The 26,083-nt window shown below is 33.5% G+C and overlaps 2 protein-coding genes across 5 annotated transcripts in view; one reads left to right on the top strand and one right to left on the bottom strand.

Annotated features, from left to right (window-relative positions):
• Positions 1 to 26,083, bottom strand: part of si:rp71-15k1.1 — a 465,095-nt gene that overhangs the window by 236,665 nt on the left and 202,347 nt on the right. The gene's annotated exons all lie outside the window — the stretch shown is intronic.
• Positions 408 to 26,083, top strand: iffo1a (intermediate filament family orphan 1a). Of its 4 annotated transcripts, none has more exons than XR_015516487.1 (10): positions 408 to 1,615; positions 11,996 to 12,056; positions 12,236 to 12,331; positions 12,493 to 12,633; positions 17,334 to 17,524; positions 18,229 to 18,346; positions 19,878 to 19,970; positions 20,172 to 20,302; positions 21,416 to 22,435; positions 23,465 to 26,083. XR_015516487.1 is itself a non-coding variant. In XM_087295430.1 (9 exons), exons 1-9 carry the CDS (start codon positions 648 to 650, stop codon positions 21,570 to 21,572), a joined length of 1,956 nt encoding a protein of 651 aa, XP_087151556.1. In that variant the 5' UTR covers positions 408 to 647; the 3' UTR covers positions 21,573 to 24,462. The 4 variants fall into 4 exon arrangements, 1 of the variants encoding a protein (XP_087151556.1); XR_015516486.1 differs by having other exon boundaries at positions 21,416 to 22,580; positions 23,263 to 24,462; XR_015516485.1 differs by having other exon boundaries at positions 21,416 to 23,345; positions 23,420 to 24,462.

The following is a 26,083-nucleotide window of genomic DNA, read 5'->3' as shown; positions in this document are numbered from 1 at the left end:
CTTTTAAAATTGCATTTTTATATGCAGTCTTTATTTTGGATCCTGCTCTTGTACAAAACTAACAGAAGGTCTGGAAAATAATACAGCCACAGTACAGAGACGCTGCACGCGATTTGGATCCCTCTGCCTTTGCCAATCACAGTCAGTGATGTAAAGATGCACCTTTACTACCGTAAATCACAGAAACGCAAACGCACACGCAAAAATAATGAGCTAAAATATTGCGCGATTAAACACTAAGGAACAGCCGTTGGTGTTAAATGTCATTATAACTGCATCGATTAAACTGTTAAGTCATCGACGTTTGTGGAAGCGCACCAGCCGGTGCGATGCGCACAACTGAGGGGCTCTATATTAAATAATCCCGGTAAGAAGGAGCCGCAGTTGCTCCTTTCGTGTTTATTTCTGCTCTGGAGCTTGGCTGTTCCGCTACGAAGACGCATTTAATCCTCTCTAAGAAAATAAACAGCGTCTGTTAAGGTAATGTATTAACAAATGGCATGCAGATGCGCGTAACTCGTCCTTGTCCTATATTATAGACTGTCATAGTGATAATCGAAGGCGTCAGTCGTTGATTCGGTCCCACAAGTGTTCAGTTTATTAACTTCAGAGGTCGGCATTGAAGGCACGCGGTTAAATCAGTGTTCATGCCGGACTTTGAGCATTTCAGATTTTCCTACTCCAGAATGAATCCAGTATTGGGGGAGAACGTGTATTCGTTCCAGCAGAACCAGCTTACGGGCTTCGCGGACTCCGCGTCTTCGGGCCACTGGACAGACCCAGCGGGCCTCTACCTGAGCGAGCACACGGGTGGCATCGGGCAGGATGGGCTGGACATGGGCGCTTTACCGCCTCCGGGATCGCCGTATCTGCACCTGGGTAACTATCTGCACCGGGTGTCTCCACCTCCTCCTGCCGCCACGGCCCTGCGGAACGACCTGGGATCCAACATTAGCGTCCTCAAAACTCTGAACCTGCGCTTTCGCTGCTTTTTAGCCAAAGTCCACGAACTGGAACGCCGGAATAAAGTATTGGAAAAGCAACTGCAACAGGCTTTGGACGAAAACGCGGAGTGCGCGGAGACTAAAAAGCCTTTGACGCGAGATGTGGGGGTCCAGACGGGCTTCGTTGGATTGATTCCCATCAGGCCAGATTTGATTCCCATCCAGAACGCGAACGACACTGCGTATCTGTCTGGAAGCCTGCTGTCTCCGACTCCCATCATCCCTCTCGAGCCCACTAACAGGACAGCAGTCGAAAACTTTCTAAACCCGTCCAAACTGACAGACTCCAATTCCAATCTCACCCCAAATTTCCCCATCAGCCCGATTGATCCCGCTCCAAAGCCCTTGAGTAATATTAACGGGAAGTATGTCAGTACTGTGATCGGCTGCACCAGCAACCCTCCTCCCAGATTTCACCCTGGGTCTGCGTGGTCGTACAATCAGAGGTTCGGCACCGGCCGTGAGTCGCGGATCTCGGGTCCTGGTGTGTCCTCCTCATGGGTGCCTCCTGACGGAGTGGGTGTCCAGATCGACACCATCACACCGGAGATTCGGGCCCTGTATAATGTGCTCGCCAAGGTGAAGAGAGAGAGAGACGAGTACAAAAGGAGGTTAGTAACTGTGCAATAATGTGTTCCTATAAATGTATGTGTAAAACTTCAGATTGCGCCCTTTACGCAAACTTTTACGCAGCTTTTTGCGCGCTCTGTAGCCGCGTTTTCATGTCAGCTTTGTTTGTTTTTTATGTGTGGTGGTCAATTCTTTCATTTGTCGGTTTTTTATTTGATCGTAAAGTTATGAAAATACCAGCAATTTAAAGTAATTTGGCTTTATTACTATTATTATTGCTTCATTTCTACTTCGTTTTAGACAAGAGCTCTGTAGCTGCGTTTTCATGTTAACTTGAAGTTTTTTTCTTATATGTGGTCAATTCTTTCATCTGTCTTTTTAAATTTTAACTAAAAATTTTTTTTGGCTATTATTATTATTATTATTATTATAACCTAATTTGTAAGTTGGTTGGACAAAATCTTCTGCTAAATGACCAGATATAAATGTATTATTATTATAATTATTATTATGTGTGTGTTGTTTTTGCATTAATACTGTTTATCATAACTATTAAATGCAGCAATAATTCTGGAAAATAATAGATTTTTAATTGATTTCTCCTTTATAATTGATTTTAAATAATTTTCCTAATTTTTTAAATGTGGAGGATTAAATTTATCGTTTCTGTAAAGTGGGATAAATCTTTCCTATTGTAATATTTTACATATGTTTTCATTTACAGTACTTTGCTGTCGTTAACACGTTTAGAGAAATATAATTTATGCCTTCATTTAATTATTAATTTTGCTTCAGTTTAGTCCCTGATTTATCAGGGGTCGCCACAGTGGAATGAACCACCAAATATAGTTCAGAGTCAATTGTTATCTTACATATTGTAATGGGGCTTATTACTACTAATACTTCTGCTTAACATTATTACAGTTATTATTAATTCTTGCAATAATTCTTGTATTAAGGAATTTAATTATAATTGACTTTAAATTTATAATTGATATAAAAGGATTAAAATTTAATTTTTTCACTGATTACTTTTTAAATAGTCACAGTACCTATTTGCCATTAAAATTAAAACGTTCAAAATCTGTTTACAAAGTACGGCATATTGTAATAGTAAGATCAAGGCTTACCCATTTTTTTTAGGTTTTAAAACAAACTAATTTTTATAAGATACATTTTTTTGTTAATTTTGACATTAATAGTTTTATTTAGCAGAATCATAACCAAATCACCATAGACTAAAGTGCACATACAGGTTAATAACTGAATATTCTTAATATATCAAACAGTTATTTCAATATTTAATAACTTTTTAATAGTATTCATAATCTTAAGATATCTTGAGATAACTAAGCCACTGCCCTCTGCCACCCTAATAAAAATGTTCTACTGGTTGAAAATAAATGTAAATATCTTACACTTTTTATAGCAATTTACATGTTTGCACTGATTAGATATTAGTTTATATTTGTTCTTTAGCCAGAAAAGTCTGTTACATGCAAGTTAACATTGATTTGAGGCATTATGAAATAACCTTTCATTCATAAACAGAATCACTTATAAGCTAGTTCATGCTTTAATGACCTCTAGGCTAGATTACTGTAATGCTCTGTTTGCTGGTTTCCCAGTATCCTCTCTTAATAAACTTCAGTTAGTAAAATGCAGCTGCCAGAGTTTTTACCAGGTCAAGAAAATATGACCATATCAGCCCAATTCTGTCCTTCTTATAAAATAAAATATGGCTTTAACCTAATTTGATTTAATGCAATAATGTGCACATTTTGTAAAGCTGCTTTAAAACGATATTGTAAAAAATCACTATACAAATAAACTTTAACTGAGCATAATTGAATAATAACAGTAAAATAAACAAGATGTAAAAGATTTAGTCAAGTCTGAAATTATTCATACCCCTGGCAGATTCTAACTTAAAAGTCACTTTTATTCAACCAACAAGTTTTTAATGACACAGGCTTGTCCCAAAGACAATGAGATGATGTACAAGAGACATCATTGTGGACAAAATATGTCTCAGCTTTTATTTACATTTGAACAAAAACTTTTGAACAAAAAAAGTCAGAATTTGCCAGGGGTATAATTAATTTTGGGCTTGACTGTATATATTATTGCAGTGATACTGCATATCCTGGCCACACTCAAATAATTACATTTGCTTTTAGTTCAAACTGCTTATTTAAAATAACTTGAAACAACACAATTCTGGAGTATTTTTGGGTGGCCGACTTAATTGTTTTAAGTTCAATCTACTTAAATTTGTAAAAACAAATAAGCTAACTTAATTCCTTCATGATGTCCCAACACAAATCGATTATGTGGAACCCAGCAAATTATATGGTCAATTATTCATGACAACATATGTTTTTAGTTTATTGTAGTTTATTAAACTAAGGTGATCATGTTCAAACTTAGTTTTATAAGTTACACAAGCTGTTTAACATAATGTAAGTTTAATGGACTCATAAATTTGATTCAGCTTAAAAATTCAAGGCAACTAGGATTTTTTGCAGTGTACGGTGCCAAATAAAAAAAATCATGAGCTTTTTGTACCTTTTTTGAAAGCATATTATTTCTAAACATAATTTCATCCTTTGGTCAGATCATTCGACATTTTTTTTTAAAAATGAAACAAAAGGATATAATACATAAGGATTTCATGGTGGCGCAGTGGGTCGCACAATCGCCTCACAGCAAGAAGGTCGCTGGTTCGAGCCTCAGCTGGATCAGTTGGCATTTCTGGGTGCTCCGGTTTCCCCCACAAGTCCAAAAACATGATGTATAGGTCAAGCTAAAATGGAGTGCAGTGTATGAGTGCGAATGAGTGTGTATGGATGTTTCCCAGTGATGGATTGCCGCTGGAAGGGCATCCGCTGCGTAAAACATATGTTGGAAAAGTTGGTGATTCATTCCGCAGTGGCGACCACAGATTAATAAAGGGAGTAAGCCGAAAAGAAAATGAATGAATGAATGATATAATACATAATTGTTTTTCCTCAACATGCTGTACACTCAAAAATGATTTTTGCTGCTTGTTTAAACTAATTATTTAAAATGAGCTCAAACAACACAAAACTTTTTTAATGTTCAATCCACTTAAATTTGTTATGTTAACTAAATCATTTTGTGTTGGGACAACATGAATGAATTATGTGGAGCTAAGCATATTTTACAATGTACACTCAAAAAACAGTATTTGGTGCTTGTTTAAACTTGTTAAAAATGATTTGACAACACATTATTTTGGTGGGACAGCTTGATTATTTTATGTTCAGTCAGCTTAAAATTGTTAAAACTTTTAAATTAACTTGATCAATTTGCATTAGGACAACATAAAGGAAACAGCATTTATTTTTACAGTGTAGACTTAGTATCCTTTTTAACTGCACTAAATTGTTAAAACTAACCAGTTATTTCCTTATTTCCTTCCTAATTAATTTTATTTTAAAAACTGTATGACTGAATTAGACAAACCACTTCCCCGTATACATAGTGAATAGATTTTTTATTTTTATTTTTTTAAATTTACTTACACAAAAAAGATTTGTCTGTTTGGTCAAACTAACATTGTAATTAATAACTTAATTGTTTTATGTTCAATCCACTTAAATTTTTAAAAAATAGTAAGTTAACGTAATTATTTTAGGTTGACCGAACACAAATCAATCGACACAAAACTATTTAGTGCAGTTAAAAAGGATACTAAAGGCTGATTTATACTTCTGCGTCAAGCGCACGCGTATGCTTTGGCACAGACTTCGCGCATTCGCATAGCCCTCACCGTGGCTGACCTGCACCTCTTAAATAATTTAACTACACTTCGCAACAACGCTTAGCAGAAGCTCTGTGATTGGTCAGTGTGGGATCTGTGAGGAGTGAGTGCGGTGCTGAGAGCAGCAAGCCTATTGGAGCGAGCGTTTACAAGTAACGAAGGAGCTCCAAATGGAAACTTTTGTTTTGAGTTCACCTTGTGATTAAAGTTGTTGCACGTCTCCCGGTTCCTGCCTCTGAATGAGCAAGTTTTAGCTACTTGCACATTAAGGTACCGCTCAGAAAAAAGACAGAAGTATAAATGCACGACTACGTTCAAGGCATGCACAATGGGTCACGGCAAACATTGAAGCAGAAGTATAAACCAGCCTTAAGCCTACACTGTAAAAGAAAATACTGGGTTCCACCATAGACTGTAAAACATATGGACGTAGTATCCGTGACGTCACCCATTGGTTTTTGAATAACGCAAAAGAAGCTACACTTAGGCGTGGTCAACCGTTGCCACTAAACAAGGGCAAAGACGCGGATCGTGAGCGGAGCTACAGACGCCTGCTAGCCTTTCGCTTAAAAGGGCTTTTCTTAGGGAGGAATGTTTTTTACTTCATTACCTACGACTCCTTTGTGTTCTGACCACTTGTGCTTGGTTGTACACTATATCAGTAAAGTGTTTAGACTTTTAAAAACACTGTTGAATACATTGAATCAGTGAAAACAATACATTAGAAACGTCAACATTAGAAAAGCGCAAATCACTTTCAAATATAGTGTTAGTAAACGCAAGGCTATTGATAAAATCCAGGCATAACACTGTATGACAACTGTTCTTAGAGCTCACAGCTAATAAATCTGTCAGATTGTGGAGGGCATTACAGGTCAAGAAATGTATATACTTAAGTAAAACAAATACATTTATAGAGACGGTATATACGTATATAGTTTCACTCACCTGGGAAATGGAGGCAACTTGAACGGTTTGTGAGCAGAATAGTGCCCAGCATGCGATAGTGTCTGATAATTGTAGCAAATAGTTCCAAAAGGCAATTGACTGTGTAAAGCGACATACAACAAAACAAAAATACGATGTATATGCCAAGTTCAGCGGCTAATCAGTCGGAATCAGCTGAAGTGACCTGACGGCGAGCAGCGATACCTAGCTGTCACTCAAATGGCCACGCCCCTAATTATGCAGGCTTAATAAAACTTCATAAAAACAAAACGGATGAGTTAAAAACAAAATGGATGAGTTACTCCCCTCACAGTTGTCATGAAGAGTAATATTAGCTGTATGAACCAAATCCTATCTTTCACGTTTTATCAGCTGTAAAATGGTCAATGTAGCTTTGCAGTCAGAAAACATCTGGATTTCTGGATTTTCCAGCCCCCAAAGGCGAGTCAATGAATTGCAGTTTTAGTTACTTCCATATTGGATTCCCAAGGGAGAACCGGAGATTGCCACAATAAGTTAACTTAATGGTTATTACAATTTTAAGTTAATGGAACATAAATGCCAATTGGGTTGTTTCAACTCAATTTAAATAAGTAGTTAAAATAAGCAGCAAAATTTTGGGGGGAAAAAATGCTGGGTTCCACACAATTGCTTCATGTTGTTCCAACACAAATCGATTGATTAGCTTAATTGTTTTTACAAATTTAAGTGGATTAAACATAAAACAGCTAGGTTGTTTCCCAAAAAACGTACCAATTGTGTTGTTTCAACTCATTTTAAATAAGTAGTTGGAACAAGCAATGTCATTTTTTGAGTGTGTACCAACAGTGTGTAGATGATTTATTTTTATTTATTTATTTACTTACATAATTATGTTGTTTTTTATTCCATAACAGATTTTTATTGAAAACTACATTAACACTACAGTTTAATTAGAGTATTATTATTATTATCAGTATTATTATTATTATTATTAGGGATGTCTTGATCAGGTCTGATCAAGTCTGAGTCATTTGATTTTGAGTATCTAATGATACGGAATCTCAATCCGATACTTCTATAAAACATTTAAAAAAGTGCAAAGAAACAGATCCGGGATGTTCCTTTTTTTTTTTTTTTAATTCACTTCATTTTTAATTCACCTCATTTTAACATTCAACAACTCTGTTGACAAACAAAGCACTTCTGTGAGGCAGCTTGAACAATCAAATAATAAATAACATCAATTCTTCACCTCTTGCAATCCCAAGTTTACATCTCTCACAGTTTGCTATGGCAATGTTGTCATCATCAACTTATAATTCCAGTAATACCTCCAGAATGCAGATGTTGTTAGATCAGATGTTGTTGTTGCGGAGTGAAGTTAACGAAAATTATTTATATTATTTATTAAGTTTCCCATTAATTACATTTTATTAACGTCTACCCCCACTCCAATTCTTAACCCAACCACCACAGTAACATAAAATATTAATTATTGTTATACAGTGTCACAAAAATGATGCTATATTGATGTGTGTTTTCACAGCTGTATTCTATCTAGACTTTTACCACATACTCACGCTTTCTGCTTCAAGCTGCTTCCGTGTTCTAATTTGCCGGCATTTAACCAATAGCATCTCTCCAACAAAGTGATGTCATTACTGATTCTGTGTGAAGTCAAGAAAGAGGTCTAACTCTGTGCCACAGCATAACTATAGATGTGTTAAAAAATAATCAGATTGTATATATTCGAGTCCAGATCGGGAAGTAACGTTTGATTCCAATTGAGTCTGAAACCGTGTGATCAGGCCCAATTTCCGATCAAATGACCGGATCTGGACATCCCTAATTATTATAATTAATTCATTCATTTTCCTTGGCTTAGTCCTTTTATTTTTCAGGGGTCGCCACACCAGCATGAACCTCTATTATTATTAGTAGTAGTAGTAGTAGTAGTATTAGTAGTAGTATTAGTATTATTATTATTATTATTATTATTATTATTATTGTGTGTGTGTGTGTGTGTGTATATATATATTTTATTATTGTTATTATTATCATTATCATTATTATTATTATTGTTTTATTATTATTACTATTATTATATGATTATTATTATTTTATTTTTTATTATCATTATTATTTTATTTTTTATTATTATTGTTAATATTTTTATCATCATTATTTTTATTATTATTTTATTTTTTATCATTATTATTATTATTATTGTGTGTATGTGTGTGTGTGTATATATATATATATATATATATATATATATATATATATATATATATATATATATATATATATATATATATATATATATATATTATTGTTATTATCATTATTATGAAATTTTTTATAATTATTGTTATTTTATTATCATTATTATTATTTTATTTTTTATCATTATCATTATTATTATTATTATTATTATTATTATTATTATTAGATGATCATTTCAGCATAGTTTAGGAACTTATAAGCCAAACAGCTGAGAATATTAGCCGAGTTAATACCCTGTATAACCCCTGTTTCCCGTCCTGAAGTGAGTCTTTCCATCTCCAGCCTCCTCCCCTCTGCGCCTCAGCATCTGCAATGCAGCACTGAACTGAGCACAGCTACTGCCAATAGAGAATAATTCAACAGTCTTTCTCTCTCTCCTCCTGTTCACCATCTGCCAAAGCCACTGCAGATCAGCCAGAATAGCCACTTCTTATGTCAGCAGTCACGTTTACTTCTTATTGGTCGTTGGCTTTTTGGTCATATTTTCTCATTGTGTGTTTAGTTGTGTGTGTGTGTGTGTGTGTGATGCGGCGGTGCTGATTCAGCTGTTTGTGACGAAGGTTGCGTGGATGTTGTCTGAATGTTGCTATAGCATAAGTCACCTGCAGTGATACTGCAGTAATGGACTGAAACTGAAAGAGTGTTTATGTGTCTCAGGAAGATGTGTGTGTGTACAGTCGGGTGACGTAATGTAATGGTTTTCTGCACAGGAAAAAAAAAGAGATAGTACATGAGTAGAGTACTATCAGCCCAAACTGTAGGGTCATGTTACAGAAGACATGCTGTTTATAGCCGAGATTCACTCGCGCTTTGCATTTTAATGCGGAAGTATAGAATTTCATGTTTTCTTTTGTGAAGTATTGCAGGATAGAAGTGTCTTTTATTTTTAAATTAAATACAGTTGAAGTCAGAATTATTAGCCCCCTTTTGATTTTTTTTTCTTTTTTAAATATTTCCCAAATGATGTTTAACAGAGCAAGGAAATTTTCACAGTATGTCTGATAATATTTTTTTTCATAGACAAAGTCTTATTTGTTTTATTTTGGCTAGAATAAAAGCAGTTATGAATTTTTTAAAAACCATTTTTGGGATAAAATTATTAGCCTCTTTAAGCTAATTTTTTTTTCAATAATCTACAGAACAAACCATCGTTATACAATGACTTCACTAATTACCCTAACCTGCCTAGTTCACCTCATTAACCTAGTTAAGCCTTTAAATGTCACTTTAAGCTGTATAGAAGTGTCTTGAAAAATATCATTATTTACAGTCATCATGGCAAAGATAAAATAAATCAGTTATTAGAAATAAGGTTTTGAAACTATTATGCTAAGAAATGTGCTGAAACAATCTACCCTCCATTAAACAGAAATTGGGGAAAAAATAAACAGGGGCGCTAATAATTCAGGAGGGCTAATATTTCTGACTTCAACTGTACATGTAATTTTATGATTACAGTTTGAATAGCCTACATAAGACTATGTAGAATGCTCTACAGTCTGTTTTTATGTATGCGTTTGTTCCGGAATGACTGAAAATGGAGATTATATGAAATTTAATTATAGCACATACATTTCTCACATTTCAATGCATGCTTATAAGTATGCACTTATTAACTTAGTAATGTGTTCTTTTATTTTATTTATATATTGAATGATTAACATAGCTACTATTTATATCGCATTGTTTACTTATTAATTCACTTGTTTTTGTTTCACTTATGTGTATTTACTTAATTATTCATAATTGAATTCAATAAAATATTTATTTATTTATTTATTTATTTATTTATTTATTTTTATTGTTTACTCATCTATAAATAATGTTTTTATCTATTTATTTACTCATTTATAATGTGTTTATTGACATACATAAATTTATTTATTTATTTACTCACCTAAAAAATGTTTATCTATTTATTTATTGTTTACTCATTTCTAATAATGTGTTTAATTACATAAACTTATTTATTTATTCACTCAACTATAAATAATGTGTTTATTTGTTTATTTATGTTTACCCATTTATAAATAATGTATTTAATTACATAACTGTATTTATTTATTTAATTATTTATTTACTCATTGATAATGTGTTTATTTATTTCATTTATTGTTACTCATTTATAAATAATAATTACATAACATAACATGAGTAAATAATTACTCATTACATAACTTTATTTATTTACTGATTGATAATTAATGTGTTTATTTATTTTTTATTGTTTACCTATTTATAAATAATGTGTTTAAATACATAACTGAATTTAATTATTTACTGATTGATAATTAATGTGTTTATTATTTTATTTATTGTTTACTCATTTATAAGTTGTTAATTACATAACTGTATTTATTTATTTACTGATTGATAATAAATGTGTTTATTTATTTTATTTATTGTTTACTCATTTATAAATAGTTTAAATACATAACTGTATTTATTTATTTACTGATTTGTAATTATTGTGTTTATTTATTTATTTGTTTACTCATTTATAATTAATGTGTTTAATTACATAACTGTATGTAGTCATTTGTTTACTCATTTATAATTAATGTGTTTATTTATTTACTTATTGTTTACTCATTTATAAATAGTGTTTAATTACTATGTATTTATTTATTTGTTTACTCATCTTTAAATAATGTTTTTATAATTTTTTATTAGTTACTCATTTATAAAGTGTATTTAATGAAATAAATGTTTTTATTTATTTATTTACAAATTTAAAATCAATGTTTATTTATTTATTTACTTATTTGTAAATAGTGTTTGTTTATTTATTTGTTATTTTTTACTCATTTATAATAATGTGTTTAATTACATTCATTATTTATTTAATTTATTTATTTACTCGTCTAATAATGTTCATTTATTTATGTATTTACTCATTTATAATTTGTTTAATTACATGTATTTATTTATAGTTTACTCGTTTATAAATAATGTATTTAACTATATGTATTTATTTATTATTTACTAATTTATAAATGATGTTTATTTATTTATTTATAGTTTACTCATTTATAAATAATATGTTTAATTACATATATTTGTTTATTTATGTATTGTTTGTTTGTCACACTGGCCTAAGGGAATCCAAATAAACAAATAAATACATATTTTTAATAATAATAATAAAAATACAATTTAAATTAACATTAATGAAGTTTTCTGTTATATTTAGTGATATAAAAGTGACAGGTGATTTGGAAACTTGAGACCTGCAATGATGTGATATTAATAAATGAACGAATTTTTTTATAAGTAATTCATTTATATTTAATACATTTGATAAAATAAATTAGATGTTTAAGGATAAATATTGCCAATAATGCCCCAAGGATTTACACACTTGTAAACTGTGATAATAGTTATGAATGATATAAATTAATCTTTTCCATTCTTCTAGATGGGAAGAGGAATATACGATGCGGGTGGATCTACAGGAAAAAGTAGCAGAGCTTGAAGAGGTGAAACCAAATCAATTTAATACTTAAATCCATCTCCGATTTAAATTGCTTTTCGACCTTTTCCCCCTTCCCACACCGACTGCATCTGCAGACACTGATTTTATGTGTATACGTGTATGTATGTGTGTGTGTGTGTGTGTGTGTGTGTGTGTGTGTGCGTGCGTGTGTGTATCTCTCAGGACCTGCAGGAGAGCGAGGTGTGTCAGGATGAACTGGCTCTGAGGGTTAAGCAGCTTAAAGCAGATCTGGTTTTGTTCAAAGGCCTCATGAGCAATGTGAGTTCATTAAAATATTCCTGTGACTAGATCTTAAAAAATACCTCAGTAAATTATTCAGTCAATATGTCGTTGTTTTTTTGAAGCACAAATAATGCTGAGTCCAACGTTGTCCCACAAATGTCAGCAGATTGATTGATGTCTGTCTTTCATGCCTGTAGAATCACTCGGATTTGGACAGTAAGATCCAGGAGAAGGCCATGAAAGTGGACATGGACATCTGTCGCAGGATTGACATCACAGCTCGTCTCTGTGATGTCGCCCAACAGAGAAACTGCGAAGATATGATTCAGATCTTCCAGGTTTGTTTGTCTTTCATCAGATTACAATTTTAGTAACAAAATATAGATTGTTTCTGCGTGTTTATTAAATATTCTTGATTCCCTGCCTTAAGCAAATGGTTTAAAAGTAACATGAATGCTACTTTTTAAAATAAAAATCAGAATTAATAGCCTTCCTGTTAAATTTGAATTCTTTATATATATATATATATATATATATATATATATATATATATATATATATATATATATATATATATAGTTCTGTTTTATCTGAGAGATTTTTTAAACACATTTCTAAACATAATAGTTTGCTCTTTGGACAATCAAAAAATATTGCTTAAGGAGGCTAATAATATTGACCTAGAAATGATTTTTAAAGATTAAAAACTACTTTTATTCTAGCTAAAATAAAACAAATAGAAAAAATTCTTTTTTTCCAGAAGAAAAAATATTGTAAATACTTGCTCCTGTAAATATCAATTAAATGATATCACGTAAATCATTCACACAACGGCTAAATTTATTATCAATACTGTATTTATAAATATAAAACATAAACTTGAAAAATCCTAATCAAACACACATTAAAAAAGTATTATTATAATTTACTGTAACAATTTTTTTCTGATGACAGAGTAGCATTATTAGTTAACGAAAAATAAAATAAAAGTCATTTTCTTGTCGAAATAAACAAAAGTTTACAGATTGTTTTTAGCTAGTTCATTCATTTATTCATTTTCTTATCAGCTTAGTCCCTTTATTAATCCGGGGTCGCCACAGCGGAATGAACCGCCAACTTATCCAGCAAGTTTTTACGCAGAGGATGCCCTTCCAGCCGCTACCCATCTCTGGGAAACTTCCACACACTCATACACTAACTCCACACAGAAACGCCAAGTGAACCGAGGTTCGAACCAGGGACCTTCTTGCTGTGAGGCGACAGCACTACCTACTGCGCCACTGCCTCGCCTCAGCTAGTTCAATGTTTCTTATTTTAATCTAGTTTAATAAGAACAAAAACAATTAAGCAAAATTAGTTTAATTAAAAATAAAAAAATAAAACAAACACAGGATAAATATAACTGTTTTGGGGAAAAACTAATAACAATGACAAAATATGCATTTAACAGTTTTGAAAATAAAAGAAATAATAACTAGTAATTACATTTTATGTCCAGAACTGTAAACTAAGGGCCTACTCACACTATGCCATCCGTACCGTGCCCAGGCCCGTTTCCCGGATCATTTAAGAAGTGTGAGTGCGCTGAATCGGGCTCAAGCACGGTTCACTTGGCCGGCCCTGGCCCGGTTGGAAGAGGTGTGCCTGAGCGCGGTACACTTGGGCTTTGGCGCGGTACGCTTGTGTGTGAGCGCGAAACGCGCCAAAGCCCGAAACCGAAAGCGAGACGTGACTTTTAAGGGACTGTTTAATATGGATTTATTAATCATTCTTGCTGTTCAGTGATCACAAACTGCCGTAGTTTATTAAAGACGCAAACTCCTCACAGCACGCCAGCTGCACGCCTTCAGCAGACCTCCTCATTCCTGCAGCACGAGAGCTTTGATTGTTTATGAGCGCCAAAAGTGGCGGATCTGTTCGGTAAAATATCTGACTGCGTATCCCCGCATCCCTAAGGACTGTTTGGCAAAATATTTGACTGCATGTCACTGCATATCAAACGACTGAAAGGATATAACTAGAGAAATCTGCACCGTGCTGCTGAGTGAGAGCGTATGGCAAGCCGTTTTAACATTTAAACCTTGTTCTGACTATCCATAAATATATTTAGAGATATAATTATATATTTTGACAAGTCATTATTATAATTCAACTTGTCAGAATGACAATTAGAGATATCTGCAATTACAATTGTACTAGTACGAAATCAGATTGGAGATATCTGCAAATATATTGTGACTAGTCATATTCCTCCATTGACTTCCATTGAAAAATATTTGCAGATATCTCTAAATGAGTTTTGACTCGTAAAAAATCCAATTCAAGATATCTACAACTGTAATTCGACTATTAGTAAATTAATTAGAGATATCTTCAAATATATTTGTAAATATCTCTAAATATTACGAATTAAAGACATCTCCAAATGTATGACTAGTAAAAACTCAGTTAGAGATATCTCCAATTACAATTGTGACTAGTCAAAACTCATTTAGAGATATCTGCAAATATTTTTCAATGGAAGTCAATGGAGGAATATGACTAGTCATAATATATTTGCAGATATCTCCAATCTGATTTCGTACTAGTACAATTGCAATTGCAGATATCTCTAATTGTTATTCTGACTAGTCGAATTATAATTATGACTAGTCAAAATATAATTAGAGATATCTCTAAATATATTTATGGAGTCAGAACAAAGATTTAAATGCTAAAAAGGCTTGCCATAGAGAGCGCTTCTGAACAGCGCAGCAGCGATGACGTAAGCGTGCCGAGGCCCGATATGGTGTGAGCACGGGCCGTCGGGGGAGACGGGAGGGGGGACAAGCGTGCTTTGGCCCGGTTCGAGGCAACTGTACCTAGTGTGAGTACGGCCTAAGGGTGCTTTCACACCTAGGCTTTTGCTTTGGAACCTGACACATTTCTCCAGTTAGTGCGGTTTGTTTAGTATATATGAATCCACCAATCCTACTCAGCCAAAATCGGTCTGAGACTGCCTGAATAAGGTGATCTTGGCTCGATTGAAACAAACTCTAGACCGGATCAATTGTAGTGAGAAAGCAATATGAACCAACTAACCAGGTTATATCATAGTGTGTTATGTATATGACATATACGGCTATATGAAGAGAGAATGATGATTATGGTGGGATGTCATCATTCCTACCAGTAAAGGTGCATTTCATGTCAAATACAAAAGTGAGAGCATGCTGAACTATTAACGCGAGCTGTTTACCTGTTAGGAAAATTGACCGAACAGCAGTCTTGGTTTATCGGTCATTTCTCTTTAATGTAAAGCCTGTAATGCATAATTTTAGTCAAAGACTATGTATAAGAAAATCTTACCTCTGATTTATATTTAATGACGATGTCTGTGAGTGTCACCATTCAAAATTAAAGTGCAGCTTTTCACTTATGATGCCTTATTGCTCATAGTCATAAATTAAAATAAGGACGGATGACAGCTGAGCCAGACTCTAAAAAATAAATTGAGGAACTCTAACCAATGTGACGAAAGTTTACTTGCATTTGAGATGTTTTAACTGTTTTAGTCCATTTAGACACTTCACTGTGTAAAAGCGAACCGCACCAAGAACAAAAAGCAACATTATAACATTTTAATCCCTGTTTCGGAACAAAACAATCAATCTACGGGTGTGAAAGCACCCTTACAGTATTAGCATTATTAACAATGTTTCATTTAAGTTTCAATGATTTAATTTTGTATTATCCAAGCAGCAACCTCCCGCTCTCCCTCAGGAAGCCAATACTAAAGTAACTAAAACTGTAATTCATCGACTCGCCTTGTGGGGCTGGCTCCAGGAAGTCCAGGTCATTTCTGACTGCAATGGGAAATTGGCCATTTTTACAGCTGATAAAAACATGTTTACAGCCTGGTACAAAAGATGGCTTTGGTGCCTATAGTCATCATGAATCTTCATGACAACTGTGAGGGGGGTGAATATTAAGGGGCGTGGCCACTTGAGTGACAGCTAGGTCTCGCTGCTCGCTGTCTCGTCACCTCAGCTGATTACGGCTAATTAGCCAATAAACTCGACATATAAATGGCATTTTTGTGTTGGTTAATGTTTATTTACACAGTCAATTTCCTTTTGGGAATATTTCCTATAATTATCAGATGATATGGCATGCTGTGTGCACTTAATTGTGCTTACAAACCATTCACGTGGCCTCCATTTCCCTGGTGAGTGAAATTATATACTTATATACCATCTCTATAAATCTATTTGTTTTATTTAAGATCATTTATAATGTTCCTTGGAGCTATAATGCCCTCCAGAATCTGACAGATTGATAAGCTTGAACAGTAATCTGAAACGTTGTACAGTGTTATGCTGGATTTCATCAGTAGTCTTGCATTTACTAACACAGACTATATCTAAAGTTTAGACATATTTCGCGGATTCCTCCAGTAGAAAAACGTCATAAGAACAATGCTTAGTGGCTCTGTGTATTACAGCAGTGTTGTTAAAAGTCTAAACACTTTATTGATGTAGTGACAACCAAGCACATGTGGTCAGAACACAAACGAGTCGCAGGTAATAAAGTATTAAGCGTTTCTCCCATAGTAGAATCTGTCTGCTAAATCCAAGCAAAAGTCCAGCAGGTGTCTGTAGCTCCGCTCACTCTCCGCCTCTTTGCCCTTGTTTGGTATTCTGCCGTGGGTGCGAGGACGCGCAAACAAAATGGCTACCGTTGGCTGCGCCTACTTGTAGCTTTATTTGCGCTCTTTAGAAACCTATGGGGGACCTCACGGAAACTACGTCCTTATATTTTACAGTCTATGGTATTATCCTGTGTTCAAAAAAACTGCATTTATTAATTTCGTTTATAAGCATTTATAAATATCAATACTATTACTTTTGATTATTGCGCCCTAGCTATATTGAAGTACACATTACGTAACATTCACAATCTTATTGTTTACATAATACACTTTTTCAAATTTAAGAAAATATCATTTTAAATTTAATTTCATTGCTATTTACATATATTTCATTCTGCTGTTTTCTAGCAAGTAGCCACACCTCCGTCAACCCTGACTCGTCGTCCTCGAAAACCAGCCCCGCAGACCATCAGAGGCAACGACAGCGATGAGCCAATCAGCATCTCTGAAAGTGAGGAGAGCGGGAATAAGGAGGTGGAGCTGTGTTGCTCCTCCAACAATCAGATCAATGAAGAGATGCAGAGGATGCTCAACCAATTGTAAGCAGTGACACTGAACATCGGAAATTTTAGCAGATGCCATCTAGTGCTGACGAATTCTATACAGCTTTAAGTGACATTTAATGGCACTTAAATAACTAGGTTAACTAGGCAGGTTAGGATAATTAGGCAAGTTATTGTATAATGATAGTTTGCTCTGTAGACTATCGAAAAAAATATCGCTTAAAGAGGCTAATAATTTTGTCTTTAGAATGGTGTTTACAATTTTTAAAAACTGCTTTTATTCTAGCTGAAATAAAACAAATAAGACTATCCAGAAGAAAAAAATATTATCAGACATACTGTGAAAATTTCTTTGCTCTGTTAAACATCATTTGGGAAATATTTAAAAAAGAAAAGAAAATTCAAAGGGGGGCTAATAATTCTGACTTCAACTGTATATATATTGTTCAAATACAGCAATGTTTTCTAGTTGTTTTTAAATATTATTAAATAAACTAGGAAATTACCCATTGAAACTATATTTACCTTCAGCCCACTAGCCTTAAAAAAATTTGGTTTTTGGCCCTTCTTAAGAAAAAGTTTAGATTGGTTTAGATTGATTTAATAATGTTTTCACTTACTTTTGGAGTGCCTTAGACTTATGATTTCATTGTTTAAATAAAAAGCAGCTGTCTACTATACATCATAATGACTGGTTTGTGTGGATATTTTGAAACGTGTTTTTTGTTGTCGTTCCACAGACGGGAGTCTGAATTTGAGGATGACTGTGACAGTCTTGCATGGGAAGAAACCGAGGAAACTCTCTTACTCTGGGAAGATTTTCCTGGATATACCTTCAGTGTCGAGAACCAAGGAGAGGTACGTGCGTTTTAATTTCATATCTACATGGCGGAGCTGAAATGAGATCAATTACACCTAAAACAACAACAACATTTCAGCATCCAGTATGAAATTGAAGTTTATGAGCTGCTGAATGTTTGATTCTGATTGGCTGATAAACATTCCAAGATGTGCGGTTATTTTTTAGATAAACACAAAGCTAAAGCAGATCCGTTACAGTTCCATATCACTACTCTGAATGATGTCAGCAAATTCACTGTAGCTATTTCATTTTGAAATATCTGAACAGTGTCTTCAGGTGTGGTAAGCAGAGTAATATTCATTCATTTTCCTTCAGCTTAGTCCCTTATTTATCAGGGGTCACCACAGTGGAATGAACCGCCAACTATTGCGGCATATGTTTTATGCAATGGATGCCCTTCCAGCTGCAACCCAGTACTGGGAAACAGAGTAATATTTATTTATATGTTCATTCTATAATATTTAAATAGTCACTGACGATAAATGTGAGGGAAAAACGTCCCGGTGGGTATGAGTCTATACATTTCAAGTACATAGAAATAAATAGATAGTCTTTCTCTCTCCCTTATAGAAGAAGAGTTTCATTGCAAAACGAGATAAATCCATTTTGTAAAATGTTGGTTATTTAACACTATTTAAGACATCAACAGGAACACAATATTTTCAAATCCAGGATATGTTTTATTTAATTTTATGTCCATAAGTAGTTAATAAATAAGTCAAAAACCATGCCAAAATGCAACACATTAATCTTAACATTGTCAAACATCTTAAATTGGTTAAAAAAATTATACATCATAAATATATGGAATAGTACATACAAAGATTAATTAATAATTTTTCTATAATTTTTTCTATAAATAAAATTTCTTAACAACCATTAAGAAAAGCTAATGAATCAATGTTTTGTTTGATCAGTAAGATTAAGTTACTTAGATATATGACTTGTAGCTTGTGACAGAAAGAGTGAAGGGCGGCTCCTTTACACCGCTGCTGAAAACCAAACCTGTATGATCAGAGCGGGCGTCTTAATTGACATTAGCGGAAACTACCCTGCTGCATTTGTATATTGTTGACAGATGCAGGGTGTCTGTTGCACCGTGTCCGCGACACAAGCTCACCTCGCCCTGTCATATTTAATGAATTATTTCACTGTAATAATAATAATAATAATAGCTTATTTATTGGTTGTTGTGAAAAAGCAAAGCCGCTTATTTTTCTCCATAACAACCTGTGCCCTTTATGTTCCATTATAATAAATCAACAACAAGAATTAACATGCGGTACAGGTCAATTGGGTAGGCTAAACTGTCAGTAGTGTATGAGTGTGTGTGTGAATGTGTGTGTGGATATTTCCCAGAGATGGGTTGCAGCTGGAAGGGCATCCGCTGCGTAAAAACTTGCTGGATAAGTTGGCGGTTCATTTCGCTGTGGCGACCCCGGATTAATAAAGGGACTAAGCCGACAAGAAAATGAATGAATGATGTATATATATATATAATTTTTTTATTCAAACTGTCTCACACAGCAAGAGGAATCCATAGAGAAGGTGATCAAAGACACAGAATCCCTCTTCAAGTCCCGCGAGAAGGAATATCAAGACACCATTGACCAAATCGAGGTAAAGATTTTATGTTTTGATTAAAAAACACAATAATAATGCTTATTGTCTTAGAAAGTCCATCATTATAATGGTATTTATCAAGCAAGATCAACAAAATAGAGTTATATGCTGATGGTATTCCATAATTCATTAGATGATGCTTCTTCCAAAGAAAGCCAAAGGATTTTACTATAATTATATTTATTTTTTTACCTCTAGTTGGAGTTGGCCACTGCTAAGTCAGATATGAACAGGCATTTGCATGAGTATATGGAGATGTGCAGCATGAAAAGAGGACTGGATGTTCAAATGGAGACCTGTCGACGATTAATCACTCAAAGTGGAGACAGGTATACACACACCTACGAACACATAAACATGACTATTAATGGAGACTAATAATGGAAGTCATGTTGTAGGGTCAGTAGGTCTGTTATATAATCAAATAAATATATTTAAATACAGTGCATTACTTCCTCAAAGTTCTACACACATCATGACAATTTGAAAAAAGACTGTTTTTAAATGTTGCAAATTTATTAAAAATAAAAAACCTGAAAAATCACGTGTACATCAGTATTCACAGCGTTTGCCGTGAAGCTCTAAATTGAGCTCTGTACATTCTGTTTCCACTGATCATTCTTGAGATGTTTCAGCAGCTTAATTGGAGTTCACCTGTGCTAAATTCAGTTGATTGGACATGATTTGAAAAGGCATTCACCTGTCCATATAAGGTCCCAGGGCCTTAATATTTCCTTAGAAAAGTAATAAACAGGACACACTCTAATGTGCATGAAAACAAGAAATTCTGTTAATTCTAACAGCGGTTATTAGTGATGCTAATCCTTGTTACATGTGCAGTTGTAGTCAAAATTATTAGTCCTCTTTCTTTTTCAAATATTTCCCAAAATTTTTAACCGAGCAAGGAATTTTTCATAGTATTTCCAATAATATATATATTTTCTTTTAGAGAAAGTCTTATTTGTTTTATTTTGGCTAGAATAAAAACAGATTTAAATTTTTTTAAAACCATTTTAGGGTCAATACTATTAGCCCCCTTCAGCAATATTTTTTATATGGTCTACAGAACAAACCATTGTTATGCAATGACTTGCCTAGTTACCCTAACTAAACCCAATTAACCTAGTTAAGCCTTTAATTGTCACTAAGCTGAATATTAGTAACTTAAAAAATATCTAGTTAAATATCATTTATTTTAGATAAAAGAAATCAGTTATTGGAAATAAGTTATTAAAACTAATATGATTAGAAATGTACTGAAAAAATATCTCTATTAAATAGAAATTAGGAAAAAAATGTATAGGGGGGCTAATAATTCTGACATCATCTGTTGTTCAATAGTATTCTATAGTAAATTATTATTGACTTCATATTCATGATTCTAATGTTTTATTTCTGAACATTTTCAATTCTCTTACTGCTGTCGTTCATTTCCCCAACAGAAAGTCTCCTCTCCTCGCTCCGGCTGCTGTGGAGGAGGGAGAGAATGCGGAGAAGGAGAGGAAAAGAGCAACTGCGGCAAATTCTGACAGTGCCGAACCCTATTACGACATGCAGGCAAACTCTTCTGTCCCGGACCACACGTGGAAAAAGGCTTAAGCGCTTTAATGTCCCGCCAGCAACACAGTAACAGCTGCAATTATAAGCAAATGACCACTGATCGTTTCTTAATAGAGGCTGTGATGCAGTAAACGGGTTATAGTTACCATCTGAAAGGCAAGTTTCAACCCTGTGTGCTTTCACTAGTGCCCTCTATTGGAACGCAGCATTAATGGTCCTAAAAAAAAAAGCACTATAAAAAGTGGCCTATTAAATTCTGTCTAAATATACGAGGGCTGGTTACACTATTTTAGATTATGTTATTTTATTTATTTATTTGTACGCAGGTAAATACCACTGTTATGTAGTACATTTTGTAATTTGTCAATGAAGAAAGTATTTAAAGTTTTTTTTTTTTAACGTTCTTAAACATATAGTTTGTTAATTATAGCTTTATTATTTTTACAGTTGGCATGAATATTTTGATTATGAGCTGAAGTGAGAGATTTTTAATTGAATTATTTAGCTTTATTTGTTTGTTGTTAAATTTTGATTATGGTAATTACAAACTTTTTTAAACGCCACAATAAAGTAAAATCAATAAAGTACGGAGACCTGGAAGTGATGTGATGGTGGAGAAAAAAATGGGTGGAAGAAAAAATGGGTGGGGAAAAAAACTAGTGATTGGTAAACATATTTTTTAAAGTTTTTGCGTTCCCTCGCAAAACTGTTGTTCGACAAACACTTCACTTCATACATGACAACCCTGTTTTTGCTGGGATTCTATGGTATTTTATGATTATATCCTAATATTAGGTATTTTCTCATATTTCTCTCATATTTTTAAACTTAAAAGCATGTTGAAATGAATATAAAAATGTCTGAATTCACTTTCTTTTTATTAAAGCCGTGTGTCGATCAGCGCCCATCATTTGCAACAGTGACTGACTCCCAGATCAGCTGTACACGTCATTTAAAGAGGAGCTGAAGTGCAGGACAATTTGCGATTCTGGTGTGTGTTTAAACAGACAAATACACCTAATATGTAAACATGCCTGGACGTCCTGCGTGTTTTATTTCAGGGGTTCTCAACTGGTTTGGCCATAGGACCCACATTTTTACATGGTCATCAGGCAGCGACCCAAATTTTTAGGAACTATAATACAATTTTAGAAATTTTTATTAATTTGTATTTATTTGTTAACATACACAAGTAGTGACAGATACATCATAAGAAATTCACCAAGTCTTACAAATAAACAATATTTTATTGCTGTCATTTAACAAAATGTATCAAATTATAGAAATATTACAAAGTAAAAACAACAAATACTGTAAACAGTGGTTAGGGTAAGGAAAGGTTCAGTTACCATGAACTAAACTGAACTGTTAATAAAACATGTTGTCTGGTTTCTAAATGTCGTTTTAATTCAGAAGGTTTCATGCTCTCTTGTGAGGGCACCTCACTACATATGACACACTGAGGCTTTAAGTCTTTTTTGTCATCAAAATATGTAAATCTATGCTTTACATATTCGGGGTCGCACTTGCTCTTCGACATATTTGTTGCTGTAATTAAATAAAATTTCACGTCAAATGGTAGGGTTGTCGTGCACGCATTTCAAAATAAAAGTCCAGTACAAGCAAAATAAGTTAAATTAAACTTTTGTTGTTTTTTTTGACCACACTCTCCACGACCCACTGAAAATGTTCCCACGACCCACTTCTGGGTCGCGACCCACCAGTTGAGAAAAACTGTTTTATTTCAAACACAACTAATTTCCTCTTAAATGAGCACAAACGGTTAAAGTATGCTCTCGTTATACATCAGTGGTAAGTGACACCTCTGTTATCAAACAAAACAAAACTAGAGATTCATTTGCTGCTCTTCACTTGTTTGATAACAGAGGTGTCAATTTAAACGGCGTGTACAGAAGCTGATCTGGGATCAGTTTATTATACAGAGCCCGTCCGTCAGTTAAGGCTTATACATGCATTTACTGATTCAAAGGTTGCATATGATGAGCACTGGTCGACGCACAACTTTACTGGAATGAAAGTGAACTCAGACATTTTTATATTCATTTCAACATGCCTTTAAGATTAAAAATATGAGAGAAATATGAGAAAATAACTAATACTAGGATATAATGGTAAATTATGGGACAATCCAGGCAAAAGCAGAAAGTCGTGTATAAGGTGAAGTGTTTGTCAAACGAGTTTTGCGAGGGAACGCAAAGCATCTTTGCAAGGGAATGCAAAAACTTTCAAAAATATGTTTACCTATCACTCGTTGTTGTTTTTTCTCCCAACCATTTTTTTTCTCCACCATGACGTCACTTCCGGCTCTCCCTTACCAAAATCATTAAAAAAAATAGTTTTTAATAAATAAAAAAGCATTTTAATAGAAAAAAATTAAACAGTGTAAATATATTGGTAACACTTTAAAACTGCACACCTTGAATCATTTATTAAGCGTTTGCAAATAGTTTATTAATTATTATTTATGCATTATTTCTAAAATAATAGATGTGAGTAAGCAGTTTATAAATACAGCTTCCAATGCTGTATTTTTGACTTGTAAGCACACGTATAATGTGCTAAATAACTGTATTGTCATACTTTGTCAAATGATTTTTTCATTACTTAATTAAGTATTGCAGTATTGCTTTTATGCCATGTGCTTTACACTTTTGTGCCTTGAACGGTAATATAGAGCCCTAGGTCACAAAACTGGTAGAAGTTAACAAAGCACTTATTAGCATACAAAGTAACAATTAGTTTGCCAATTTGCCTGAATACAAAGATATATAAACGTCATTTGGAAAAGTTGATTAATCTTTTAATTACTGGTTCTAGAAAGATGTTTAAAAACCACCAACTATTCTGAAATAACTGGTCTGTAAATAATGCAATACTTTATTTAGTAATGAAAAATTAACCATAAAAAGAATGAAAACACAATCAATAAGCACAATATACATGTGTTTATAAGTCAAAAATGCAGCATTTGTAGCTGTATTTATAAACTGCTTACTGACACCTATTAATGTAGAGTTAATGCTTAACTAATTATTAACCACTTGCTAATGCTTAAACAATGATTCAGCGTGCAGTTATTATAAAGTGTTACCAATATATCATATCATATATCACCTCATCACTAAACAAAAGGCACATTTGACAGTAATATTTTAGTCTAAAGTGTTTTTACCACAACAGTATGCTTTTTTAATGCTGGATACTCAAATAAGAGTTATTAATCGCTGAACTTCAGTTTCCAAAACAATAATAACAATCAAAACATTTAGTTTGAAGCATTTTACTAGAGAAATTTAAATAAAATGTTGGTTTAGAGGTTATTTATTTCCAATGACTAAAATAGATTTTAACATAAAAAAAATGTTTATTATTAATTTGGGAATAACTCACCCCATTATTAAAGACAAGGCACTTCTGACAATAATATTTTAGTCAAAAATGTTTTCAGTCACTCAGAAAAATAAGATTTTTTTTAACCTTGGAGACTACTAGTACTATTCTAGTACTATTCTACTACTACTAATAATAAGAGCAAGTTATTAATCTCTGCACAAGCACTTAGCAGTTTATATATCGGCTCCCAGTAATGCCAAAACAACATGATAAATAATATTTCAGCTCTGAGTGGAGATCATTTGGGGATGTGAGTTTAGCGCTGCACTATTTGGCCTGAAGTGCACACCGAGATGTGTAGGCGGCTGCTTTCATTCGTTTGTTGTAAATCTGTGAGTTTTGTGCTGTGGGTGAAAGCCAGATGACTAATCTTTGGCCTTGCTGTTTGATTGTGTTTTAATCTTTAGCATCGTGTCATTGTGACGCCCTCGCGAACGCTTTAGCCTCTGCGAATGTTTTTAGCCATTTAGCTGCATTAGCGTTAGTCAGATTCATTTGATTCATGGAGTTATGAAACACGGAGGTCATTTTTAAATTGCAGCTGTTTTTCTTTTTAAAAAAATGCCAAGTGAATTTAGTGTAAATATTCTAAACAAACTGGTTAGTTAGGTCAAAAATGTCAATACGCAGTGTGTCATTATGCACTTACGCATAAGTGATAACTGAGCATGTTACTGTAAGTGCTGCTGAGGGCGTTGTATTCCACATTATGCTCAACTTCTCCAAAGCTGTTTTATCTATTTATTTGTTTATTTATTTATTGTTTGTTTGTCTTTTAAATTATTTCTTTGAATACTTTCAATATTCAAAACTTTAGCCAAAACAACTCAAGACTTTTAAGTTCAGAACTGGGAGTGCCGTTAATTGAAGCTCAATATAAGTGTAATTCCGTATAAATCGAAGCAATAAACTGGACTTACTAAATCAAGGATTTTCACACTGATTTTAACACTGGGTGAGTGTTGATGAAATCATACGTTTGACCTAGTAATGGACTGTGTAACACTTGAAAGCTATGATAACTGAAAAAAACAATAATATATGCAAGTCTTCCGCCACACTAGATTGATCAAAGTCAATTTGGGAAAACTGAAGATCAATTTAAATAAACTTCGGCAGATGATTGACATAACAAA

The sequence above is a fragment of the Danio rerio genome, chromosome 19, assembly GCF_052040795.2.
Source record: "Danio rerio strain M-AB ecotype USA chromosome 19, GRCz13ab, whole genome shotgun sequence".
Taxonomy (NCBI): domain Eukaryota; kingdom Metazoa; phylum Chordata; class Actinopteri; order Cypriniformes; family Danionidae; genus Danio; species Danio rerio.
Note: the sequence above shows the minus strand (reverse complement) of the source record. Positions and strands in the feature narration are given on the sequence as shown.